Genomic DNA, 27,236 nt, shown 5'->3' with positions numbered 1-27,236 from the left:
TAAATTCTACCATGACATTCACCACTGAATTCCTAGAAGATAATCTATCTTATCTCATTACTCCTATTTCATGATCGAAATGGTAATAGATAAATGTATTACTCCGATTTCATGATCGAATCCAAGGCTGATCTCATGAAATGGTAATAGATATTACTCCAATTTCATGGTCGAACCCACGGCTGGTCTTATGAAATGGTAATATCACCACTTATTTTATTACTCCGATTTCATGGTCGAATCCACGATCCCATGCAATGGTAATACCTATTTTATTATTCTGAATTCATGGTCGAATCCACGGCTGATCCTATCAATTGATGATAAAAAAACTACTCATCTTTATTACTCAGTTTCATGAATTATTCACCACTGAATTTCATAAATTAGTAATAAATACTCAACAACCGAGCATCTGGACCACCACTGAGTAAGCCCCATAAAATGGTGCAAGTGTACTCGACAATGATGCATGACTGAGCGCCTGGATGCACAAACGAGTATTCAAAAATATGGAAAACGAGGAATCCTACACAAAACAGGAGAGATAAACAAATAATAATAATAAAATAGTGGAGAGGCGCCCATGGGCCGGGCCCACCGGCCGGCCGGCTGTGCCCTAGCCGTGGCCGGTCCCATGCCTTTCCCATTATTTTTCTTATTTTATCATTTTCATGAACTCATTAAAACTCCCTCATCCCAGCAACTTTCCGTGTTTGAGCAAAACTCACGGTTTCTCCATATTTTGATGAACTCATGGAAAATAATATTAAATTAGGGAAAGGTGTGCGGGACCGGGCAACATAGCCGGTCATGCCCAAGTCGTGGCCGGTCCCACACCTTGCAAACCCTAACTTTTCATAATTATTATTTCCCTCAACTCATGAAACTCCCTTGTTTCGACGAAAACTCATGGGTTCTCCATAACTTCAAGGATTCTCCATAACTTCAAGGATTCATGAAGAATAATATTATAAAATAGGGAAAGGTGTGCGGGACCGGGCAACCTAGCCGGCCGGCCATGCCCAAGCCGTGTCCGGTCCCACACCTTGCAAACCCTAACTTTTCATAATTATTATTTTCCTCAATTCATGAAACCCCTGGGTTTGAGCAAAATTCATGATTTCTTCATATTTTCTCATATATTGCTCAAATCACGAAAACCAAAAGCCAACATGGTCACACGACTGGCTAGACTCTCACGATAATTTTTAAATATTAAAACACTTTTATTTTAATATTTTAAAAATATTGATGAATTGAGCATACATGCTCATTCCAACAAAAATCAAGAGTTTCAGCCAAGATAAAACTCTTCTGAAAATTCACAATGTTGCTCGAACGCGCATCAGAAAATACTGAAACTCTCAGTATGGAGACACGGACACCACGGCAACACGTTTATACCTTCATGACCGACCAGAGTCATTCCTAGGGCTTGCACAAAGCCGGTCCTACATGTTTTCATAATTCTGACCTAATTTGCTCAATTGCTCATATTGGGCCCAAACTCTCTCCAACCAACTGGAGGATTCTTCAAACGGCCAAAAATTGGTCACGTGACCACCAAGAGCCGGTCACATGGCCTCTTGGTCGGTCCCCCATCTCTCATACCTAGGTTTTATCACCTAATGCAGAACCCAGCAATATTTCAGAAAATGATGAAACCGGCATTTAATCATCATTCTTTCACCAACTCTCAAAATCGAGAACCCTGGTGCATGCTCACTCGAGCACTGGGAACCACAGGAATGCCCATCATCCATGTGGTCGGTCCCTCTTCAGTCATGATCAATTTTCAGCAATTTGCCAATCGATGAAGGATTGATCAAAAATTAGGGTTTCGAACAAACGCTCATGAAATCAGCATTCTGAGCAAGTTCAAACATTAAATTATGTTGATCCGGAAATAAACATCTAAATTAATTATATAATATTCAGTAATATACCAATATTTTAATTTATTGGGTCACGTCACCAGTAAATAATTCACCGAATCGAGCAATACTTGCTCAATTGCCCGAAAATTGATCCAACTAACAATATTCAGTAATCTGTCGAATTGAGCAATACTTGCTCAGTTGCTCGTCAAATTCTCAATATTCAGTGATTTGCAGAATTGAGTAATACTTGCTCAGTCACTCAAATATTGGTCAATAATTCTCTGAATCACTGAGCATTCATCACTCATGCTCGATTCAACAAAATCTAGACTCATTGTCTAAACAGTCAACAACTGACTAATTAAAACACGTCTGCCTTGCAGACTTCACGATTCGTGATACATCAATCACGTCATAAATGGGAGGATATCACTTAGGGTTTTGGTCTGGCGGCCTACGACACGTGGATACATCTACGACAAGAAGTGTGAGCAAGTCGTGCAAACGGTTGAAGGAGTTAGCAAAGTAGTGGGTGCATGATCAGTCAAGTCTCCACACGACATGGAACTGACTTTACCACGATCTTCCACTTTCTCACTCTTTCACTCAAGAAACCGTCACACTTACAGGGATCAATGTGTTCACTACTATGACAGTATAAATAAGTTTCTGAATCCATGATTGAAAAATAAGAATTACATCAGTAATCATCCACACAGAATTTCTCGAGTAACTACTCTCAAGAATTCATCAATCTACCAGGACTTATTCGAACTCAACAGTTCACCAATTATTGCAGAAACCCACAACACATCCACAATCCTTGATCATCATTGATCCACACAATTCTCAGCTTCTCTCCTACAGATCAACCCATCTCCCTCTTTGCGACCGAATTGACTCTGGAACGACCATTGTTTTAGTTTAGGCCGGAGTCATACAGATTGATTTCCCGAATCTAAGCACCCCCTTTTCAGCGGTGCATCTGTGTGAGGATTAACATTTTGCCCGACTGAGGAGTCTCGACAGCACGCTCAACTCTTCACTTTCCCAAAAAACCGGCGGCCCGTTTTTCCCCATCCACAATATCCAAAATAAAAAAAAAGGGGGGGGGGGCATAACTTTCAAGTCGACTCTGCAGCAATCAGCATCCAACAGTGAGCAATCTCTTGGTCCACATATTGCATCATCAGAAGCGCCTCTTCACTCTGAGTGGTAGCTCCAGCTAAAGCTACTTGTAGATCTCCAAGCAATTGATCTACCTCAAACAAAATTTGCTCAGATGCGTTACCTTGACGAGTTATTTTGGAAGTCTCCTCTTGCTCCTCCAATGCTTTCTGAGCATGCTCTTGTACAACTAACCTATGAGTCCGTAAAGCTCTCAATTCACTCCTTAACACCAAAAAAAAAAACGTGCTAGTTCAACTGACTTAAGTGCAGGATGCATCAAGGCACGTATCATACATAAAGACAAAGCATAACCATGCATCCGGCGACTGGAAAAATGAGCAGCGGGAGTGTTATAATCCGCAATAACTTGCTCAATGTATAACATGGTAAGATTTATCTCTTGTACTAATTTATCAGCTGCACGCCGGGCGGCAACAACATTATCCAAAGCACTCTGAATTTCGAAAGATACCGGTCCGGATGATTGCATTTCCTGAGCTTTTAGATATGCCTCATACCGCTTGTCGAACTGAGCGCGTGCCTCCGCACGACCTGCCAGCCTCTCCTCTCTGATTAGTGATACTTCAGTTCTCACAAGCCGTAGAAGGTCTAGTTCAGAACCTCTCCTAAAGGGAGATATCAACGCCGGCACATAAACTAGAGCCAACACATAACCATGTAAACGCTCAGCCATGAGGAACTTGGTAAAAATACAATGAGCAGAATTAGAGAGTAAAACATGATACCAATAACAAGAGCCTATTTATAGAAATTTGTACGATGATACATTTATTGCTACTTCTTAACTACCATCATAACTACCCCCTTAAAAAAAATCATGGTAATACATGTAATGGTGATCGAACTTCAGATAAAGCAGCCTTAATAGACCTCACGCTACGACCCGCCTCAACCCAACGAAAATGGCTAAGCATGCGTTGCTCATGGCAATAACCTCGATGCTCGAGAAGGGATAAGTCAGGAAGACCGCCCTCTCCCTGAATCTTCTTCACAAGATGATCCGCAACAGATAATCGCTCATGCCAATTTGCATTGTCAACTTCAAAATTATCTCGAGCAAGGCACATCACGCGGATAAGATGACTCAGATACTTCATCTCAAGAACCAATCTAATGCGACCAACCATAACTAAGGTAAATGTAAAAGAGAAGAAAACCTTAACAATGTTTCAGTGATTAACTAAAGCAAGCTCTCATATATATAATTCCAAATAACACGATAATCAAGATAATATTTATTACAATATATATATATATGAACATAAAGACTCCTTAAAATAACGAAGAAGAGCCGGCTGTAAGAGAACGGCAGTAGGAAATGTCCTCGTCTAAGTCTTGCATCATCAACTGAGCTTCCCCATACTGAGTAGTAGCTTCAGTAAAAGCGCTACGCATTTTCTCCAACACTTGATGAACTTCACGCTTGACTTCATTAGAAATACAGGCTTGTCGAGCTATGCCTAATGTTTCTGTATGCTCATCATAAGCCTTCCGGGCTTTATCCAAAACCATCAGGCGATTGGTCAGCAACATACCAACTTCATCTTTCAAAATGAGTAAACGAGCTAATTCCGCCCTCATATCAGTAGGATGGATAAGAGCATATACATCACAAAAGGTTAAAGTACATTCGTGAAGGCTCGGGCCCGCCTGCTGAGAAATAAAAGCATGACAGTCGGCTATTGACTGCTCAATATCCGTCGTCATTATTAGCGCTTCCTGGTATAAACGCTCAGCTTTATTTCGAGCAGCTATGGAATTATCCAAGGCACGCCGAACGGATGTAGTGACATGCCCGGACATTTGTGCACCTCGAGCCATTGAATAAGTCTCATGCTGCTCGTCAAAGCGCGCACGCATAGACGTTCTTTTTGCCATCCTAACTTCCCTAAGTGTCTCCACTTTAGATTTTACCAATAGCAAACGAGTTATCTCATGATCCTTTTCATAAGGAACAACTAATGATGGTATCGGAGCTAAAGACAAAGTATACCCATGAAGACGACGAGCCATCAGCTGCAGAAATATAGCTAGCAACCAAAGAATGAACAAACTGTAAAATAAATATGAAGGACATCAAACGTATTCACCCCTACTTATATAAGAAAACATAAGGGATTCCATATTTAATACTATCCAACCATAATGATAAATGTAATTAAACCAAACAAACAATAAGACATGTCCCATGAAAGAAAAGCAAACCATAGAATCCTCAACCTCACCAATAAAAAGAAAAGGGTTTCAAAAGTCATTATTAAAATATATCTAAAACCACCAATTCAGCATTCTTCCTGGTCAAACGCCCATTGACTTCCTCGGCAGCATCACGAGCGGATTTCAACTCCTGAGTAGCACAGCCCACATCCTCCATAAGCTGATCATAAGTTTTCTTCTTCGCGTTTGCGACATCGAGAAGTTGCTGGTATTCCCGTTTCAACTCCTCAATCTCACGAGGTAGGGTGATCCGCGCACTATGACTAGCCTTTGCTGAGTCCAACAATTCCTTGAGCCATTTGATGGGGAAGCGAAGAGCCATGAGGGTCTGAATGTTAGCATCCCACTTCCTCAAAACAGCTGGATCAATTGGAGTTTCCTACGCCAAAGAAATCCCTTCCGCTATGTCGAGTAGGTCCTCGGTAGCCACGATCAAGGAATTGACAGGCATTTCTTCATGAATGCACATATGAACAAACTTCTCCACCATGCAGCGATAGGTGCCTGCTTTAGCAGAAGGCACCCAAAATCCGTGCACTACAATGTAACGGTTATCCACACCAGCCTCCGCCGAAGACACGACACGCGGGTATTGAAATTTGGGATCCTCCGGAGTATCCATCAGTTCAGCATCCGCGTTCATGCCCTGAGAAACTTTGGGAGTTGATTTCTGACGCATGCCATTGGCGCTGCCAGATTCATTTCCTTTAATAGATTGATTCAAACCGCTTTCATTCCTATGAGCGCCGTTGCGTTTTCCCATATTCTAAAAAAAAGAGAAGAGAGAGAAGACGGAAGGCAAAATACCTTGGCACAATAAGGGAAATTCAAAATACACGCATACAGAATCTGAAGAAGGAGGGAAATTAACAGGAGAATAAACTGATTGGCGAGAAGAAGAAGACGAACTTGACACAGCCGGTTCTGAATGACCTAAGGAGGCAAAAGAAATTGAAAGCAGATAGAAAATAAAATAGTCACTCAAAATGAGGGAAGTGGATATACATATATAGGTGGCCAAATGCATTAAATAAGTTGCAACAGATAAATTTTAACCGGCACGTGTCGATATGCCAAAGTAATATAATCATGAGTACAGTACATTCAAGGGATTTACGAGGGGACGAACTCTGACCCTGGGCACCACTTTTAAGACCACTACCCTCTTGAGAATAATCATTGATAGAACGATCCGATTCTGACTCGTCCCCATCACCTAACATATCGGAGGGAGTGTGAAGAGGATGATTGGGATCTTTAATTATTCGAACAATTAGAGGACGAGTAGAGCGGAGAGTCATACGGGGAGAAAGTATTTCAGGACCGCTCTGGCTAACCGCTCGACCAAGTTGATGCTCCACACGTTCAATAAAAGTACTGGCGGATGATGACCTTACTTTTGGAGCCTGCGGAGAAAATGAAGGAGAAACATTAGTGGTCCGGGAAGAAGGCAATCGCGGATTGGGTAATATACCAGCATCTCATCTCATCTTCTTAGCAAGTCGATCATCCATCCATTCCTCAATAGGCAGGTTAATATATTCGTCAAACATAAGACCTCTAGGTTTGCAGCCGATAGGCGGAGAATTCTAAAAATGTGTGGCGAACCAAAATAACTAAGCAGATGACTTGATAAAAAAAAATAACACAGAGAGTAAGGGAATCCCTTAGCAGGAGGAGGACACGCAGACGAAGGAATTCGCAAAGGATTCATGGAAGGAACACGCCTCATTTTCTTAGAACTGGATGAGGGAAGAGTGCTACCTTTCCCATCCCCTTGAGAAAGCTCGTCACCAGGAAGGGGGTTCCAACTGGTTGAACAAGAGAGGCGACCCTTGTTGCTAAAAGATAGCTTATACTTCTTAGCAACCTCAGCATTCAATTTCACACGACCTGAGGAATGCATCTCCCTGAAATCCTTCTCGGTCAAAGGGTGGGGAGCATAGGGCTCCTTGATAAGTAGGTTAAGCACATTTCGACTAACACTATTACGGTACCCAAGCCATTCCCTGGTAACATGAACTTGGCGGCGGGGTTGAGGATAACCAAGATCAAAAAAGGACCGGCGATCGCTCATTCGAAGCCCACTTTTGAAAACGAAGCGATCAAAACTTTTCCGGACCTCTTTGTCCTCGTCAATTGAAGAAGGAAGGAAAACATCGAAGGGAACTCCCTGATCAAAGCCTAATTGCCGTGCGACACGAACAGTGTTGTACGACTCGGAAGAAAATCTCCCACCATAAAAGCCAGAAATACGCCCAGGTAAAACAGAGTCGAGCATATCAAATTCATCCGTCGAAAGCATCTCAGCTGAAGAAATCCTTCGCGGGGTTTGGATAACAAAGTTGTATTGGAGAGAACCAGTACGACCATCCTGATATGTGAGGGGATTAAATTCCTCACCCTTGTCCATAAAATCCTTAAGCTTCTCCTTTGGGTGATGACCTTTCTTGTGATAAAGAGCCATCAGGGGATGACATTCTGGCTTTTTCACCAAACGCTTGGAACCGTCTTTTCGAACGACTTCTACTTGCCGAGAAAGGGACAAAGGATTCAAATGATAAGGAAACCGTGTGAGATCCATCCACGAGATGAATATCATGAACCAGAAAGTCTAGATGATGATACAAACCACCTAGAAACATAGGGTACAGTGGGAAAGACACACCACGAGACATTAATACCGCCATAGGGATCAGCTCGTTTTTGATAGTATCCCGGGAACTATATCCAAAGACATCATGAAAAATCCAAAAGAGTATAAATGCAGCCAGCTCCGCCCTGTACGTATCCTATTCTCGAGGAGGAACACCCTTTCCAGGACCAGACTGCAAAGGATCCCAATACTTGATCCAACATGAAAAAGATGCTCGACGCTGTCCGGATTTCTTCTTTTGACCGCCTTTCACCTCTTTTATATCATCAGCCCCTTCAACAGGAGAAGGCTTTTGTCGAGCGACTTTCAGGGAAGATGCCATGAGTTTCGAGGAAGACGAAACATGTGCAGGAGAATCATGCGGGTTTGACGCGGTCACTTTTTTTTTCCTTTATCCGCCGGGGTACTTACTTCATCCGGAGTTTCAGCTTTGAGCTCATCAGGAAATTGAAAAGACATGGACTTCGTCTTAGCCTTGAGTAAGCGGTCCTGAAGTTCCTTGTCTTCGTCATTCAGAGATTTATAAAGACAGCAGCTATCATAGACAACGGAACCATGAACAGGAAAACCGGTCAGCGCCACTACATCTTCTAAGACCGGGGTCGCTGCACCCCAAGAAAACAAAAACGTATGAGGATTGATTCCCCAGAGCGCGCACAATCGATTTATGCTGTCATAATCCCGCTGGACATCCCTAAACTTGAAAGACTATAAAGCCGCCTCTATACCCAGAGAACGAATGATAGCCACGTGGTTTGGATTCGAGCGGATGTAGTCAATCCACGGTCCCCAAGAGTCATGCGATTGAGCGGACGAACGATGGTCAATCGTAGGAAAAGTGTAATCTTCCCTATGGACTGCCAAGCGAGGAAAATCTTCAAAAGAAGGCACAGTGGGTGAGTTGTCCTGAGGACGAATAAGACATTCTACAGACCCTATCGGAGGAAATGGGTGAGGATTAAGCATGCGCGCGACCCAAACATCGTCGAAAGGGAAAAGAATAACGCTATCATCCCTAGAGAGGGGTCTGATTTTGTCTTTGAGACTGGGATTGTGTACGAATTCTTCTAATGTATATAACTCATGCCTAGGAGGAGAGTCGCGGACGAGTGATCCGTCAGACATGATGAACAAAGGAAGGAATAAGAGAGAGAAAGAAAGATGGTCAAAAGATGAAGATTCTGAGGCGAGGTCTCCTATATTTATAAGAGGGTAAAAGGAGGAGCAGTTACTGAATAAATCAGTAACCGACGTCTTCCAGGAGTCATGAACTTAAACCGCCCAATAACTTCCCTTTGCAATCGTGTGACTGTTGACATGGTCTTTGACCAGTCAAACAGTCAGGGAACTAATGTTGATACATGAAAATGATTAATCATACCCCTTAACCTATCATGGTCCCCCCTTTTGGGAATAAAAGGACTTGGGGACTAGGCCTAACCCATTAAGATGGGAAGCCCTAGTCCACAAGAACACACTAAGGAAGTTGGGCTTTGGATTAAAGAGAAAGGCCCTTTTAGGGTTTGCTATTAACTTAAGGAGAGGGAAATGGAAGTTTAGTAGTATGGTAATCTCATGAGTGTTTATCCATAAGAGGGTCATTATAAAAGGAAAAGGGGGTACACTTCTTAAGATCATCATTAATTCCCCATCACTTGAACCTATCTACCTTCTCCCTGGGGTACTTTCTGTGATTAGGGATAGTTCCTCCTTCCCACTTTTCACCCACGAACAGATGCCAATTGAAAAAGCGGGGGTCTAACAACACCACCCAATATTTCGCTTAACAATCTGTATGGACAAACTCGAATATACTTTTAAGAGAATCAACAAGACTCAATCAATTAAAAGTATATCAACGAGTTTATATCTCTCTCTTGATTTTATTTACTCAAGCAGGAACTGCAAGTTCTAATCAAATACAAGGAATAACTTGGATGGTACCAAAGACCAATATCCAAGGATCAATAAATGACAATCAACAACCAAAGGTTGGATTATTCTAATTTATGATCTAACGCACAACCTGTATTATTTCAATTATAAAGATAAAAATATATAATGCGGAAATTGAAATAACACAGACACCAGAAATTTTGTTAACGAGGAAACCGCAAATGCAGAAAAACCTCGGGACCTAGTCCAGATTGAACACACACTGTATTAAGCCGCTACAGACACCATCCTACTCCAAGCTAACTTCGGACTGGACTGTAGTTGAACCCCAATCAGTCTCCCACTGATCCAAGGTACAGTTGTACTCCCTACGCCTACGATCCCAGCAGGATACTGCGCACTTGATTCCCTTAGCTGATCTCACCCATAACCAAGAGTTTCTACGACCCAAAGTCGAAGAATTGACAATAAACAAATCTGTCTCACACAGACAAGTCTATCAAATGATCAATCTGTCTCCCACAGATAAACCCTAAAAGGTTTTGTTCTGTCTTTTGATAATAATCAAGGTGAATAGGAACCAATTGATAATTCAGTCTTATATTACCGAAGAATAGCCTAGAGTTATCAATCATCTCACAACAATCTTAATTGTATGGTAGCGAAACAAGTTATTGCGGAACCACAAACAATGAGATGAATATGTTTCTGATTACTTTTTATATCTTACCTATCGGAGATATCAATCTCAAGCCAATCAATCTGATTGTACTCGTACGATAGAAGATGCAAGATCAGATCACACAACTACGATAAAAGTAGTATCGGTCTGGCTTCACAATCCCAATGAAGTCTTTAAGTCGTTAAACTGGTTTTAGAAGAAGAAAACCAAAGTTTAAAGGAGAATCGACTCTAACACGCAAACTAGTATCACACGTAAGGTGTGGGGATTAGTTTTGCACAGAAGCTAGAGTTCCCCTTATATAGTCTTTCAAATCAGGGTTTGCCATTAGGTTACCTTGGTAACAAAGCAATCAATATCCACCGTTAGATGAAAACATGATTTAGATTCAAGCTAATATTTCTCAACCGTTAGATCGAAAACTTAGCTTGTTATACACACTTGACAATGCATGCTTCTAGGTTTGTTAACCGTACCCAAACATATGCACTTGTTGGTTCAACAATAGTTAGCCAAAAGGTTAGCCATATGAGCATTCCATATTAACCACGTTCTTCTTTACCATAACTAGTTCAAATGATTTCAAATGAACTAGTTACAGAGTTGTTCAATTGCAAGGAAATCTCATGTACTACACAAGACACAATTGAAGCAAAGATGATTTGATTCACTTGAATCGGTTCATGAACTTTTATAGCCACGGTTTGAAAACTGCATTCCTTAGTATTTTTAAGTTTAAGTTCAGAAATCATCTTCAGATATATAACCTTCTCAAGTTCGCAGACTAGGTTTGCGGACTTAAGTTACCGGGCAGAGTTTACAAACTCCAGCAGAAATTCTCGGGTATGAGAACTTCGCCGGTTCTCGGACTGGGTTCGCGGACTGAGTTCGTGGACTTAGTTTCACGCAAGTAGTTTGTCAACTCTAGCAGAAATTCTCGGGTTTGAGAACTTCGACAGTTCGCGGACTTGGGTCACGCCATTCTTCCGGTTCTCTTGATCAAAAAAGTTCGCAAACTTTGGTTCAAGGAATAAGACTTATGCATAAATGTGTTTCCACAACAATGATTATGTCCACCATTGGTTATGTAATTTAAACTCTCATTCCAATCATTGAAACATTCTTAGAGGACGTTATATAGTTGTTACACCATTTCTCGTAAAAGCAATTTTCAAGATGATTGAAACATATCATGACTTTCGTCACATGGTAAAGATAAACTTGGTTAAAGCGAAAAGCTTGCCAACTCATATTTCGAGATATAGATAGGCGAGGTATACTCGGCTCGAAATACCAAATGTGTATAATCAAAGTCTATATATATAGCATACGACTTTTTGTCTCAAAGAGTAGGAGATAGAGTAGGAGATAGAGTATATAGACTTTTGAGTGATAGATAAGTTCAAGTCTTCACATACCTTTTTGTCGAGAAGTTCCACCAGTTTCTTGAGTAGTTCTTCTACTTGTATTATGAATCGCCATGAATTCCTTGAGCTCAAATACACTTTCTATCCTAGACCGAGACTTAGCTATAATAGACTAGAAATCAAAACTTATAGTTTTGATCACTAACATTGACAAACATGCTTGAGATAGCAACACATGCGAGTTCGACCGAGCAATGCTCTAACATGAACCAATCTCTAGAGGTCCTGGACTGAATCCTCAGAAAAATCCTTCTGATGGATATTCAGAAGGGTTTATGTCTAATTCTTATGGAATAAGATATAATCGAAGGAAGGTAAGGAATACACCGCACAAACTTTCAGAAGGTATTTACAACTCTTCTCTCAATTTCGTAGTGGGATTACTTCTCACTCTACTACCTAAGTAGGTAATTTCATCCTTGTATCTAACTTGAGAGTTGCAAGGATGATATTTGAGGGATGCTCAAGTTCGTTGTATGTTATTGTATGATCGAATGGTTTGTGTAAATATAGTTTTCTCCATTTACAAAAGTTGAGTTATGTTTTGACTCCTAGTAACTAATTAATGTATCTTTGTTTGTGCTCTAATTTAAAGCATCTTATAAATTATAGATCCATGAAAAGATATGAGGTATTTGAAAACAAAGTGCATTTCCTTATTTTGGATCTTGTCTGATCCATAAACTTTCTCTAACTGGTCCACGAACGTTCGTGCCTTCTTCTTGAGAGCTTTTTGGGTTTTACTTAACAAGGGTTCCTTCTCTTGTTCTCGAACATACATATATATATTGTTCTTTCAAATAATTAAAAAAGATGGAGAACTCTTCAAGCCCTCAGGAAATCGTGAATCTTGATATGGAAGAAGACATCAAAGGATGCAGTTCGGTTCAAGAACTTGTCTTGAAAAAGATGATTGCAAGGAATGAGTACAACTCCTGGATTGGTGAATCTGTCAAGGATTTAATTCTTTTTCAGAATGACTCAAAGGTTGAATTTGCAAACCTTAACCTGCAAATAAATCAGCTCATTGATGGTCAGATCAAAATCCTTGCAAATCAAAAAGTCTTGATACAAAACCAGAAGAAACGCATTTCTGATTGCATCAAAGCCAAGAAACTTGCTCGCATCGTTGATCGAAATTTGAATGTTCTAACTCATGAACATGGAGTTTATAAGGTCAAAAGGATCGATAATACCTTTTATGATGGAGTCATGGAGAGGTATGATATTATCAAAGAAGTCTGATCTTTTTATTTTGTCTAGGAAACTTCTTATGAGATTTTATTCTTGTGTTTTTAAGAAGGATAACTAGGGTTTGGAATAGTAAATATTGTGATTATACATAGCTATTTCCAAATAGTTTCATCTTGCAATGTTTTAGATTTATTTATTTAAATTCTAAGTTATTTGGAAGATGATTTTGCAGTATTAATCCTTATGGTTTTATATATTCAAAAATATTATGGAATATGTGTGTTTACGTCCGTGAACTATGATTATCTCATATATGTCAAAAGTTAAGTCTATTATGCAAATATTGATAAAAGATAGAATGAACTTTTGAATATTCCGTAGTATTGCTCTTTCCCTGATCCACTTTTATGTTAATGTACTGTATGGCTCTGTAAGTTTTCTTATGTTGAGCATTGTAAATTAAATTAATCATTAAGGTTCTCTTGTGGTTAATTTATTTGAGTATTCTGGATACAAATTCATGTTTCATGTGATTTGTTAATGTCCAAAGAAATCATTTTTTTCTTGTAAAAGTAAGGTCGCTCTTGTTGTTCCTTCGGGGATGACATTTAATGGGGGAGAGTTCTTAATTGAACATGTGCTTAATTGCCAAATCTTTGTGGAGAGTGCGGCTGTAGAATATTGTAGGAGTTTTCTTGTATCTTTATAAACTCCTTGATCAATACACTAAATTTCGACTACGGGAAATCATCGAAAAAAAGTTGATATGTTCTCTTTTAGTCATGAAATATCTCTATGAGAATTTCATTATGATCCCGTTAGTTTTGTACCTTTGCCAATTTATATTGACAAAAAGGAGGTGAATTATTTTGTAGTTTACACTTTACGGATCATTATGTAAGGGGGAGTGGTTTTCATTGTGAGATGAAGTATTAACTAAGGGGGAGTGATACATATCACCGTAGTATTATTGTCAAAGTTTTGATACAATTGAACTTTGATATTGTGTAATAATACTATGGCACTGTATAACAATACAAAGACAATCTTGTTATGGCTACGAATATTCAACAACAATGATGCTGATTTGAACACGTTCAAAATCACTAGAGTACTTGGAATGACGAAGAATTCAAAGAATGTTGAAGATCCAAGGAAATCAAGCATGATGGATGAGAAGATACAAAGTTTATTTATTTTAATTCATATGTATTGATAAGTTTATCACTAAAATTGACAAAGGGGGAGATTGTTAGAGCACTGATCGGCCAAACTCGTAAGCGTTGCTATCTCAAGCTTGTTTGTCAAGTTTAGGTGATCAATACTATAAGTCTTGATTTCTAGTTTACTTATAGCTATGTTTCGGACTAGGATAGAATGTGTAGCTGAGCTTTAGACTTCATGGAGTTCATCGATTGAAGACGAATATCTACTGATGAGAGCTTGAAGGAACTTCATCAACAAAAGGTATATGGAGACTAAAACTTATCTATCACTATAAGTCTATTTTATTCTATCTCCTATTGATACTAAGTCGTATAACTATATAGATTTTACATTATACACATTTGATATTTCGAGCTGAGTTTAACTCGCTTATATCTTTCTCGAAATATGTGTTGGAAGCTTTTCTCTTTAACTACATTCTTCATTATTCTTGATGAGTTTAGTTTGAAACAATTTATTGGTTGGAAACTAAATAATGAGTCAAAATATGATCATGTGAAAATTGCCTTGAAACATCTTACATGATTTGCGTGAGACAGTCATTTGATGTAGAATCGGAATGTTTCATATTGATCATTCGATCACTTGGAAATTACTTATAAGCTAATAGTTTGTGTGAGACATTTGTTGTTGTCTTCTAAGGATGTTTCAATGATTGAAATGGGAGTTTAGAACAATTTACCATTGTCTGGATATAGCACAGTATGCATACCAGTATGCAAACTGTTGTAGTATGATTCAGGTCCGCAAACCAAGTTTGCATACCAGTATGCAAACAGTTTTAACTATTAAAGTACGGGAACCAAGTATGCGTACCAGTATGCGAACGATTCTACCTGAGTTAGGTCCGGGACGACAGTATGCGTCCGGAACTTAAGTTTGCGTACCCTTTTGCAAACTAAGTTGGTTTAAGTTCTAAAATCGGTTAAGTATGATTTCATACTCATGAACAAATACATATACTCTTGAATCAATCCGATTTTGTTTCAATTGTGTCTTTTATACTTCTATGCGAATATAAACAATTGAATAACTCTATGATTGCATAGTCTAAACAATTACTTTGGTAGTTGTTAAATAGATTGATCTATAACCCGACAAAGAAGTTTATTGGTTAAACGGAAGAGCCTTTTGTCAAACTCATATCACGTTGATTGAAAAGAGTTGTTACCGAACAGATTTGTTGCTTCTTTACTGTTTGGAATACGAACCAAAGGAATTGTTCCAAGTGCGTGACTTATTGCAAGTTGGAGGCGCAGGGATATTGAGGGAACTAGGTGAACTATAGGTTTAGTTGCTTGGTCTCAACTATACGAAGTTGGTTTAGATTTTGTATAGCAGCTTAATTCTGAGAGTATTCAATTCTGGACAAGGTCCCGGGGTTTTTCTGCATTTGTGGTTTCCTCGTTAACAAAATATTGTTGTGTCTTTTATTTTTCTATTTCCGAAATTATAATTGATTTACTATAATTAGAAGTAAAATACACAAATGTTAATTCCTAATTACTTGATAGCAATCCTATAGTGTTTGGTTAAGTCTGAAACTATTATCAAGTAATCATACTTCGTTGTTGTATTGTCTAGATCTTGTATCCATAGTCAATCACACAAGATTTCTTGTTGCCGTATTGTCTCGATCTCGTACCCACAGACGATCGCACGAAGTGTGAACCGATTCGTTGTATTGTCTCGACTCAGTCCATAGACAATCATTTTCAGAGAAAGGACTTATAGGTGGAAAAGTTTTAGATTGAGGTATATTTGGGTACCCTCGTCTTTTCAAAATGCATGAGAGATTTTTGTTTGTGGTATAATTGCTATTAGCATCTGGATCTCTTGGATCATATTATTTAGATATCATGGTAGTTGTTTACCATTGTTGTTTAACCAATCTTGTTGCTAATAGAAGTCCCCTTGTCTCTGCTACTATCGTTGTTGTAATCCCTAGTGTTGATGCCAAAGCCATTAGTATCTGACCGATGTGATCTCTGCATACACATCATGTTCCTGTGGGTCTTGGATTTCCTCTAGCTACTCCATCCATATTTATTTTTACCTAATCTTGCACTGGTACCTGCCATCTTACTTGTATCATGATATCGATGTATTCCGTTGTAGGTTTCTGTTGGGGTGAGCTTGTGTATTCTGGGAAATATGGCATAATATGATGTTGTGCCCAATCGTATTCTTCGTACATCGTCAGAACTATTATCTTGATCTGTTGCGGGGTTTATCAAACTTTCTTGTAAACCGGCATGTTTTTATCTAACCATAGATGCCACACCGTGAAGCAATATATTGTTTCCGTAGTTATTGCCAGCTTCCTATCAAGTATTTCATTGATATTTGTTGGTATGCCAAAGTGGTGATTTTAGTATTGGTTGTGATGGGGATGATGGTTGGTAGTTTGGTGGTGGTGGTTGTAGTTGTGATTGTGGTTGTGGTGGTTGTAGTTGTGATTGTGGTTGTGGTGGTGGTGTTGATGATGATGGTTGTGGTGGTGGTGATGGTTTTTATTTCCATTGTATGGGATTCTTGGTAAATGCGTGAGGATTAGCCTCCATACTTGTGGTGCATATGTGCACTTAAAAAATAGATGTTATGTTGTTTCTACCTGGTTGCTACAAATTGGACAGATATTTGATGGGGTGATGTTGATGTGGTGGAGTTTGTCGAAGGTTGGTATGCCTTCTAAGCTGACTTTACATAAGAAAAGCCTAATTTTTGATGGACAATTGAGTTTCCAGATGAATTGAAAGTCCACATTGGTGGGTGGTTAGAGGGTTTTTTGGTGGGTGTGTAGTGGGGCTATGATGGTTTGGGTGACTGGTGAATCTGTAAGAATTTGATAACCAGTTTTTGTCGTACAATTTCCACATTTTGAGTAAGGCCAGATGAAGGTTTCCTGGGTTGATTCTCTGGGGAGGTGGATATTGATGATGCTTTGGGAAGTTTGGGTGTTGAAGGCCATGAAGATAAGGTTATGATTTCATGTGTTTGAATCGGAGTTGATGAGTACCTCAACCTTTGTATCTAGTGGAAGATTGGTGGTGGGAATGGTTGTTTGTTGAGGTATCCAGTTTCTCTTGATGTTTGTTTTTCGGTCGTTACCTATTTTCCTAAAGAACTTTTCCTGCAAAAAAAAAAAAACAAGTTAGTAAGATGGTCCAGTATGGGCTTGCTGCCTGAGTTCTTGAGATGGTACTAGTATTCTCCAAGATAGGTTCATTGTGACGGTATTTCTCAACGCACATGTTTTTCCAGATGTATTGTCGATTGTTGTGCATGTGTCATACTCGCTTGAGTAACAATGCTTGATTGTGTCGTTTGCTCTTTTGTATTCCTGCACCTTCTTAGCATTTTGGCTTTGATAGTTTGTCCCAGCCTATCAGATGGAACTTTCGAGTTTGATGGTCATTACCCCAGAAGAAATTCCTTGTGATTCTGTCTAATTTCTTGTGAACATGATCTGGCAACATTTGAGTTTGCATCAGGTGGTTGTCTGTAGGGGTGAGTGCAGTATTGATTAGCATTAGTCTATCTGCTTGGTTAACACATTTGAAGATCCAACCTTGCGCTTTCCTTTGGACTCTGTTGAGTAAGTCCATGTGAATGTGTGTTGAATTTCTACCTTTCTTGAAAGGTACTCAAATATATATTTGTAGGTCTGAGGTAGCTATGATGTTGAATGTGCTTTCCAGAGCTTGGATCTCAGCTGGGAGGAGTTTTGGTTGATGGATGATGGTGGGTTTGGTTTTGTTGATTTCTTGGCCACCTGAAGTGCAGTAAGCATGGAGGATTTTTTGTAGGATGGTGGTTGTTTCTTGGTTTGCATTGCATGTTATAAGAAGATCATCGGCATACACAAGATAGAGGATGGGTGGTTCCTTTCTCGAAATACGCAAACCAGATAACTTTCCTTGAATTTCCAGTACCCCGAGATTAGTTGATAAAAATGCAGCACAGATGATGAAGATGTAAGGGAATAATGGATCCCCTTGCCTCAATCCTCGATTTGGTTTGATGTTGCCCTACGATTTTCCATTGATGTTGATCAAATATGACACTGTCGACGCATATGTCATCACATATTCAACAAACTTAATAGGGAATCTTATTTTAGTAAAAACAGTTCTAATGAACCCCCAGTCGAGACTACCATATGCTTTCCTGATGTCCAGCTTCAATGCTACTTTAGGGTGCTTGATGCCGGATATGGTGGAAGAGCTCGCCTTCTATGGAGATGTTATCGTGAATTGCTCGGTTCGGAACAAATGCACTCTGGTGAGGTTTATTGATGAACTGGAGTATTGGTATGATTCTGTTTACCAAGATTTTTGCAACAACTTTGTAAACCACATTGCAGAGCCCAATCGGTCAGAACTGGGATGGGGTGGTAGGGGATGATATTTTGGGGATGAAGGTGATATTTGTATGATTGAGTGGGTACTGAAGGTGGTTGTGAGTAAAGAAGTGGTTCACCATTGCTATGGGATGATAACCTGATAGTTGCCAGAATTGTTTAAAAAAACTACTTGTGTATCCGGGCCTGGGGCTTTGTATGACCCAATTAAGAGTAAGGCTTATTTGATTTCTTTAGTTATAATTTCTTTGGTCAGCTCTAGGAATTGGTGCTCTGTTAAGCATGGTTGTATGCACTCGAACAGTTGCATATCAATCCTGGTTGGTGGGGCCCTGTATTGGTTGTCAAAGAAATGGAGCAAAAGATCAGCTACTTCATTAGGAGTTTGAGTCCAAATACCTTGATCAGATTGTAGCTGGTATATGTGATCAATTATCCTACGGACCATAGCTTGCATGTGGAAGTATGCCGTATTTAGATCTCCTTGTTGTAGCCATTGCATTCTTGACCTCTGCTTCCAGTACATCTCTTGACAATGTGCTAAAACTAGGTGTGTGTTTTTATCTTCCTTTTCTTCATTTTTCCAGCCGGTGGTGTAAAGTTGGGATTGTTGATGTTTCACATAAAGTTGGACTTGGTGGATGTGCAGTTCTGCAGCTTTAATAAGGGACGGTAAGTTGCCTAAAGAGGTTTGGTTCTATTGTTGTAGGACTCCTGTTGTGTGAAACATTTTGTTAATGAGGTTCTGTGGTGGTAGTTGATGGTGAGAGTGATTCCAAACCATTTCAGCGGTTCCTTTGAACTGTGGGTGGAGGAACCACATATACTCAAAATTTCAAATGTTCGAGATGTTGGTTTTTTAATAGCTCTGTGTAGCAGCATGAGTGATGCATGGTCTGACGAAATTCTAGGAAGATGCTTAATAGTTGCATGAGGATACAGGTCCAGCCATTGATTCGACAATCCTCTATCGAGCCTTTCTAAGATGAAATTTTCTCCCATTGATTTAGGTTCCCCTTGATATCCTAAAATCGGTGAATCCATTGATGTTGATTAGATCGACGAAACTTTGAGTTTGTGCAGGAGTGACCTGATTTCCTCCCTTTTTTTTCCTCTTGAAAAATGATGTCGTTGAAATCTCCCATTAGGATCCATGGTGAATTAGGAGTTGGGATAATTGAGTTGAAAACATTTCAAAAATATTTTCTCTCCGGTTGGTGTGGCGGTCCATACATACCATAAAAGTACCAAGGTTGTTGAGAATAGTCAAACGAGATGCAAGCATGAATTATATTTTTATTTGCTACTAGGATTTGAACTTTAAGGTGTGCCTTCTACATTAGGCATATACCACCTTTCCGTCCAATACAAGGCATTACAAAGCAATCATGAAATCTAAAATCATTAGATGCATAGTAGAGCTAGAAGCTAGAGTTTCTGACAAGAAAATTAAGGAAGGTTGATAAGTGTGTGTATACTCACGCAGGTTTTGAATTTTCAAGGTGTCGTTGATGCCTTGACAGTTCCAGGCCAACTGGTTTATAATTCTTATGAGTGTTGGTCTTGGCCAATAACTCTTGCCTCTGTCTTGCTTCTCTACGACTACATCAGTCCCTTCATCCAAGGATAGATTTCAGGACGGTTTGGTTGTTGTGTGTTTGGGTTGCTTGTGGATGGTGGTGGTCTGGTGGAGTGGATGGTATTGTAAGAGTGCAGAAATCTAGTGGATCTGGGTTTGCGGGTACTGGTGGTGTGTACTTCATGTTGTGGTTGAAGTGATCTGGTGGACTGAGGGTGGAGTGAGTATGGAGACAAACTTCCTTACTTTTGGTGGTGGAGGTGGGGCTGCAAAGTCCGGTGTTGGAGATATGTTGAGGTGTTGTGGAGTATCTTTTCTCTTATGAGTTCTGAGAATGGATGGAGGGTTAGGTGGGTTTGGGGTAGGTACAATGAACTTGTTATGAGCGATGGACACCACCATATTTATCTGAGTATATTTCTCCTCGAGCAAAGACTCCAAAAAAATTGAGTACTACAGTGTAAAGAAATGTCCAAGTGGTTTGCTGGTGCAGGTGCTTTATGAGTGAAACATGCTCTGTTGGGATTCTCCTGTGTGACTTTGGAATTGTTTAGGTTGGCCCACTGGATTAGGTGTCATACCTTTGGTTAAGTTGAAAATACTTGGTCTGCCAACACTTAGGACTATGGTATCTATGATCGGGACTCTAAAATGAATAGGGCCTTGAAAGTGGGTGCGGATTTCAAACCTGTTGTTGGTGTGTGTTGCTTGACCTTCTTTTGATGGTGTGTAGGGTATGTTTTCAGGGTCGACATTCTCAGGTACTTGAATGTTGTTTTTTGGCCTCCTGCAGCAGCCGAACCTATACCCTGTCCAAGGACTGAAAAAATATCCGTATTAAAAGGTGTTTTTTTCCCCAGTATTTCCTACTTTTTTACAGATGTTTTTGTGGAACTGGGGTCTATTTGAGGCCTTGTTGAGTCATGATGCTGGAGAGGTGAGTCGGGACTTGTCTTTGAATTATTTGATTTCGCTTTTGACGCGGTCTTATATGTTGAGCTGACTTAGTTCCCTGAAACGCATATTGCATTTTTTCTTGCCTTAGATGTGGTGGATTGATCTGTGTATGGCATAACTGTTGATTTGGAGATGATACTCCTGCAAGTGGAGTTGATAGTGGGGAGGAGATGGAGTTGGTGTGATTTGGACGTGGATTTTGGGTTTTCATTCTGGCATTAAGTCTATGCTATAGGAATAAAGGGAATCTTAAGTCCGGTAGAGCATGCTCTGTACTGATGAAGTTTGGGCAGTGTTGATCTACATGTCCTGTGAAACCGCACTTGAATATAGTTGGGAGATATTCATAAGAAAAATGGACTCAAGTCTTCCCATCAACATCTAAGAGAACCCGGGTAAGAAAGGTTTTTGCAAGTCCATCTCCACCTTAGCTCTAACCAGTTTTCCTATCAGATCAACATCTAGTTACCTTCAAGTATCGATTATGAGTTGTTCAATAGCAGTTTTATCAACAAGATAACCAGGAAGATGCAATACTTGAATACAAAGCACATCCTTAGTAAAACAGTCATTAGGGTTTTCCAAGTACTTACCATAATCTTCAAAAAGAAATACCTGGTTGTCGATGATCCATGGCTGGTGTGCAAGAATGATTTCTTAGTCACTTTCGTGAAACATAATGACTTGATAAGCTTGTATATTGGGTATTGTTTGGATGTGCTTGTAGCATAGGGGGTGCCAGTTCCTTGTTATTGCCGCCTTCAGATCAGAGTGTGAAAGATTTCCTGCTAGGATATGTGCTGCTAGGCAGTTTTTCTGGTGCTATTGCATGAGGTCTTTCATTTGCAGTGAGCTGGAAGATATGAGTTTCTTTGATGGTTTCTTTTTGTCTTGGATTCCTTGCACTTTTAGTGAAAAGTTTTCAATTCTCTTTTTGCTGGAAAGGTAGTCGAAGCTTTTGGTTTAGATTCTGGTTATATGTGCTACTTTTTTCTCTTCTTATCACACGGTGTTTATGTTTTTCTTTATGAGAAAAGTTAGAAGCAGTGGAGTAGAAGGAGGAGGAAGATGTGAACGATATCGAAGCTGATTTTTGATTATTAAACTCTGTCGTGGAAGGAATGGAGGGAGTGTTTGCAGTGTCAAAATCATTACATGATTCTTCTAAGAATATTGTTGGATGTTGTGAAAGTGAATCAGACGTGGGGGACTGTTGGATGGTGTTGTTATTTTAGTGGTGGAGTTGTGTATCCATGCATTTGTGGAGTTGGGCGACGGTGATTCTGTCATTGGTTGAACTCGAATAGAATAAAATCCGACAAAGGAGGAGTAGTGAATGTGTTTGGTGAAGAGTAACCTTAATTTTACCATAAATGGAATTTTATGAAATTTAAAAAAAAATAAATAAAAAAAAATAAAGATCGGGGTGCAAATTGAGTAGTGAATGTGTTCAGTGAAGAATAACCTTAATTTTACCCTAAATGGAATTTTATGAGATTAAAAAACTAAAAAAAAAATTAAAAAAAAGATCGGGGTGCACAATTTTCATCGTGCAGAGTAGCTTGGCGTGGCATGGTGATAACCAGCCCATTAAAAAGTGGGTGACAAAGTAACAGCTCAAGAAGGCATCTACGTATCAATTAAATTAGATTACCTGACTCATCATCTGACATATATTCATCTCATTCACGTAAATAACTCCAAGAAAAAAAACAAAAAGAACAGATCATGTCCTTTTCTTAGATTCAACTAATCCACTGTATGTAGCACCCAAAACTTACCAATCCAAATTAAGTATTACAAAAGTATCCTTCATTGTTAAGATATATACCATTACTATCCATGCTCTACTCTTTATAGAATCACAAAATCATTTTTGCTTCTCTAGCAGACAGACTTAGAGAAGAAAGAAGAGCCATGGCAGATGAAACCACAGAAATAAGAAACAAAGCTCGTCTCAAAATCTTAGAACTAGCCAACATGATAAGTGTACCAATGTCACTCAACGCGATCGTACGTCTCAATGTTCCTGATGCTATCTGGGCAAACGGGTCAAACATTCCTCTATCTCCTTCTCAGATCTTGACGCGTATTAATCTTCCATCCGGAGGAGGAGATCCTGAAAACCTACAACGTATTCTTCGTATGCTAACCAGCTACGACGTTTTTGAAGAGCACATTATCGTCACCCCTTCATCAGAATCAGTAGAACGGAAATACTCACTGACAGAAGTCGGAAAAACACTAGCGACTGATGAAGATGGATTGTCGTACGGTGCTTATGTTATCCAACACCATCAAGATGCGTTGGTTAAAGCTTGGCCGTATGTACATGAAGCTGTTGTGGACTCTACGGTTGAACCATTTGTGAAAGCGAATGATGGAAGACCAGCTTATGGATTCTATGGTGATAATCCTGAGATGAATGAACTGATGCAGAAAGCTATGTCTGGTGTATCTGTACCGTTCATGAAAGCTATATTGGATGGTTATGATGACGGGTTTAAAGAGATCAAACGGTTAGTTGATGTTGGTGGTAGTGCCGGTGATTGTTTGAAGATGATTTTACAGAAATACCCTAATGTTACTGAAGGTATCAATTTTGATCTGCCGGAAGTTGTTTCTAAAGCTCCGATTATTCCCGGTAAGTTCTTTTTTCTTTTTAAAGAACGTTTTTATTGATGTGAAAATGTTAGCAACGTTATCTGATAAACCATTCCGTCTCTTGTAGGGGTGAAACACGTGGGTGGGGACATGTTCAGGTCAATTCCCAAAGCTGATGCTATCTTCATGAAGGTAGGTGGTTTGTCTCTCTCCAACTTTCACTGATTTCTTCTATATAATAATGGTGGTAGTAACCTGATAATATTGATAGAGGTCGGCCGATGTCATTGTAGGGTAGTATGATGATAATATAATTGGGTGATGATATAAATAACGTGAGCTCAAAACTCGTCTGTGGATGGATCTAACAAGAAATACACATAGAGATAAGAACTTAGCAAAATGTTTAATTACAACATCATTTCTGAAATGACTCGTAATGACAGTGCTGCTAAGCCCAACACAATGACGTATTTGGGCTTATTCTCAGAGAATAGGCATGCACTATTTGAGATTTAAATCGGTAACATAGATGTTGATGTTGGTTGGTGTGTGCTGTTGTTTATCATTGCAGTGGGTATTGACAACCTGGACAGATGATGAATGCAAAGCTATAATGAAGAATTGCTACGATGCACTTCCGGTAGGGGGGAAATTGATCGCGTGTGAACCAGTGCTGCCTCATGAATCAGACAGCAGCCATAGGACTCGAGCATTGCTTGAAGGGGACATATTTGTCATGACTATCTATCGTGCTAAGGGTAAACATAGGACCGAGCAAGAATTTCAGCATCTCGGTCGAGAGACTGGATTTCCTCATTTCCGAGCTATTTATATTGATTACTTTTACACTCTCTTAGAATTCCAGAAGTAACCAACTTCGAAAAATTAGATTGTTTCATGAATAATTCTATGCAACCTGAGTTCTGAAGACTCTTGAACGAGACTAGTAATTGTTTAAAGAAGTCAAAGTTGGTATTCTACATTTACCATTGTGCATGAGTTGGTATTACTTGTAATTCATGCTGAAACTTAGTTGGAGATTTCTTGAGATTTTATTTACCATCAATACGAATGTGGGCAAAAAAGGTTCAGAAATTAGTACACTGTTTGGGGAAAAAAAGTTTCGCCGAAGCAATCTTTTTTAAAGTGATTAAAATTGCACATGGCTTGTTCTCTGGAGGCAGAGATACAAAAAAATGACTACTCTGCAGAAGATTCTTTTCAAGCTTAACTGCTCAAGTACTTTTTTTTAGATAAAAGGAAATTTACAGACTAACCTCATCGGTAAGTGGATAACTTAGTCAAATGAATGATTTCTTTTTAATTCCGACTTGAATAAAGAGACTAAATGAATAAAAAAATATAAATGAACAACCTTGTTAAATGAATAAAAAGATATAAATGAATAATCATTGAATTTCTTATAAAAAAAATAAAATAAATATATGTGTATATATATATAAACAAATCAAAATATTTTGTCTAATCAACAATATTCGTATAAGAAGTCACATTTCTTCTCAATATGCGTCTAAAGTCTATTGTTTTTACCTTCTAACTAAACCAAAATGCATACGCTCTTTAATATTTTTGTAATGTATGAACAATCTTTGGAATATTTTGCTCGTATTGTGGCAAAACATTTTTTAAAGGTGATTACTATTTGAAATGCCTCTTTTTGTGGCACATTTAGCATAACGTTACTATCATCTAGTTCAGCATGGTTCTCACTATTTATTATTGGCTCGATAATTTCTTCGTCGGTGAGCGATTCTATGATTGCGTCATTCTCATTACGAAAGCTCAAAAGATGTTCGACATTCATCATATTTCTATAGAGTAAATTAAAAATGATATCAGTTAATTCTTGAATATCCTCTTCTAATTGACCATTTTTTGATTCGAAAACAACAAAATTAGATACATAAAAAAATAAAAATACTCTTTAAATAAATAAATATTCATTTACCGATAAATGAATATATTATGAACGCGCGATTTGGGGGTAAAAAATACAATTGGGGGATATGCATTACTTCCCCCAACCAGTAGTGTCTGTTAAGGGGTGATTTTTGGGTATGGAAATACTAAAATACCCTTTGGTTAATTAAAAACATTATGAAAAGACTATACTACCCTTTCCCCTAAAACTTAAAATCTAAAAACCAAATTCATTTATCCCCCATTCTCCACAAATCAGTACAGACACTCTTAGAGTTAGGTTTTGAAAAAAAAAAAAATCTTCCATCTTCTTCTTCATCCGTTCTTCGTCGACGATTAATCGTCGATTCAAAAATTTCTTCGTCGATTAACCTACCCGAATCATAACAATGCCTCCACGAAAGAAACCAAATGCCCAATCGAACTCAAAATCGATTGGTGAACATAAATTAAAACAAAGACTTGCTAAGATTGCTCAAGAGCAAGAAGAAGAAGAAGCAGCAACGAACGCGGACAATCAACCTCTCGCAAACATGGCTTCTGTGAGAAGGTAAGTGATTTTAAACTACTTAAACAGTCAATTTATAACAATGTGTTTGGGTTAGAATCGCGAACCCTAACTCAAACAGTTGAGTTACAGAGAGTACCAGCACTGAAATATGTATGAATACAATGCCGGTATTGGGTTATGACATTTAATCTAGAATGAATACAGTGCCGGTATTAAGTTACGGCATGGATGCAATGCCGTTTCCAAACCCAGAGTCGTCTGAAACTGAATGATATGTACCAGCGTAGAAATTGGGTTGAATACTATGCCGGTTTTAGGTTACGGCATTCCTTAATAATAATTCGGATATGTTGGTAGTGGACTTAAAACTTACAGGAACACCTATGAATTTGTCACCAGTACCGGCATAGGTTGCATTGTACGCCGGCACCCAGTTACGACATGGAATTGATTAATTTCGAGAGTGCCGGTAGTGATCTTTTGGTATTCAGGAGAATTACATATGACTACCGGCATTGTCGATAGTTAATGTTCACTGCCGGAACAGTGTACCGTCAAGAGTTATTTGCTAAGTTTCTATGGCGGGAGCTATGTACCGGCGTGTTTTGTTTAAGTGAGTCTACGCCGGTACTAAAACTGAAAATGAGTTGTCTTATATTCATTTCGTGTGCTTATGATATAGGTCAAAATCCAAGGAAGCTAACAAAAGAAAAACTAAAGATGTCGTCACTAAGAGAAGAATGAAGGACGGTCTTGATACTCCTCAGTCTCTTCCTCCTCGAGGGAAAAATGAAGGTCGCAACAAGCATGTGGGGCTGATACAAGAGGGATAATTTGGGAGAGTGATGGTGACCGTAGTCGACTAGTAATCCGTGAACCTACTGGAACTGTTGAGGACGATGATC

The 27,236-nt window shown here is 39.1% G+C and overlaps 1 protein-coding gene across 1 annotated transcript; it reads left to right on the top strand.

Moving 5' to 3' along the window:
• Positions 1-23,130: 23,130 nt before the first annotated feature.
• LOC113298729 (caffeic acid 3-O-methyltransferase-like) lies at positions 23,131-24,977 on the top strand. Its single transcript, XM_026547547.1, has 3 exons — positions 23,131-23,916; positions 24,004-24,068; positions 24,451-24,977. The coding sequence occupies exons 1-3, from the start codon at positions 23,190-23,192 to the stop codon at positions 24,748-24,750; spliced, it is 1,092 nt and encodes a 363-aa protein (XP_026403332.1). The 5' UTR covers positions 23,131-23,189; the 3' UTR covers positions 24,751-24,977.
• Positions 24,978-27,236: the final 2,259 nt, after the last annotated feature.

Source organism: Papaver somniferum, chromosome 7, assembly GCF_003573695.1.
Source record: "Papaver somniferum cultivar HN1 chromosome 7, ASM357369v1, whole genome shotgun sequence".
NCBI classification, from domain to species: Eukaryota; Viridiplantae; Streptophyta; class Magnoliopsida; order Ranunculales; family Papaveraceae; genus Papaver; species Papaver somniferum.
This window is presented reverse-complemented; position numbering and strand designations above follow the sequence as displayed.

What these genes read in the sequence shown, in the direction of transcription:
- LOC113298729 (XM_026547547.1), top strand. Translation starts at nt 23,190, where the DNA reads ATGGCAGATGAAACCACAGAAATAAGAAACAAAGCTCGTCTCAAAATC. An exon ending in TAAAGCTCCGATTATTCCCG is followed by an intron (nt 23,917 to 24,003) that starts GTAAGTTCTTTT and finishes CGTCTCTTGTAG; the next exon opens with GGGTGAAACACGTGGGTGGG. An exon ending in CTGATGCTATCTTCATGAAG is followed by an intron (nt 24,069 to 24,450) that starts GTAGGTGGTTTG and finishes TTATCATTGCAG; the next exon opens with TGGGTATTGACAACCTGGAC.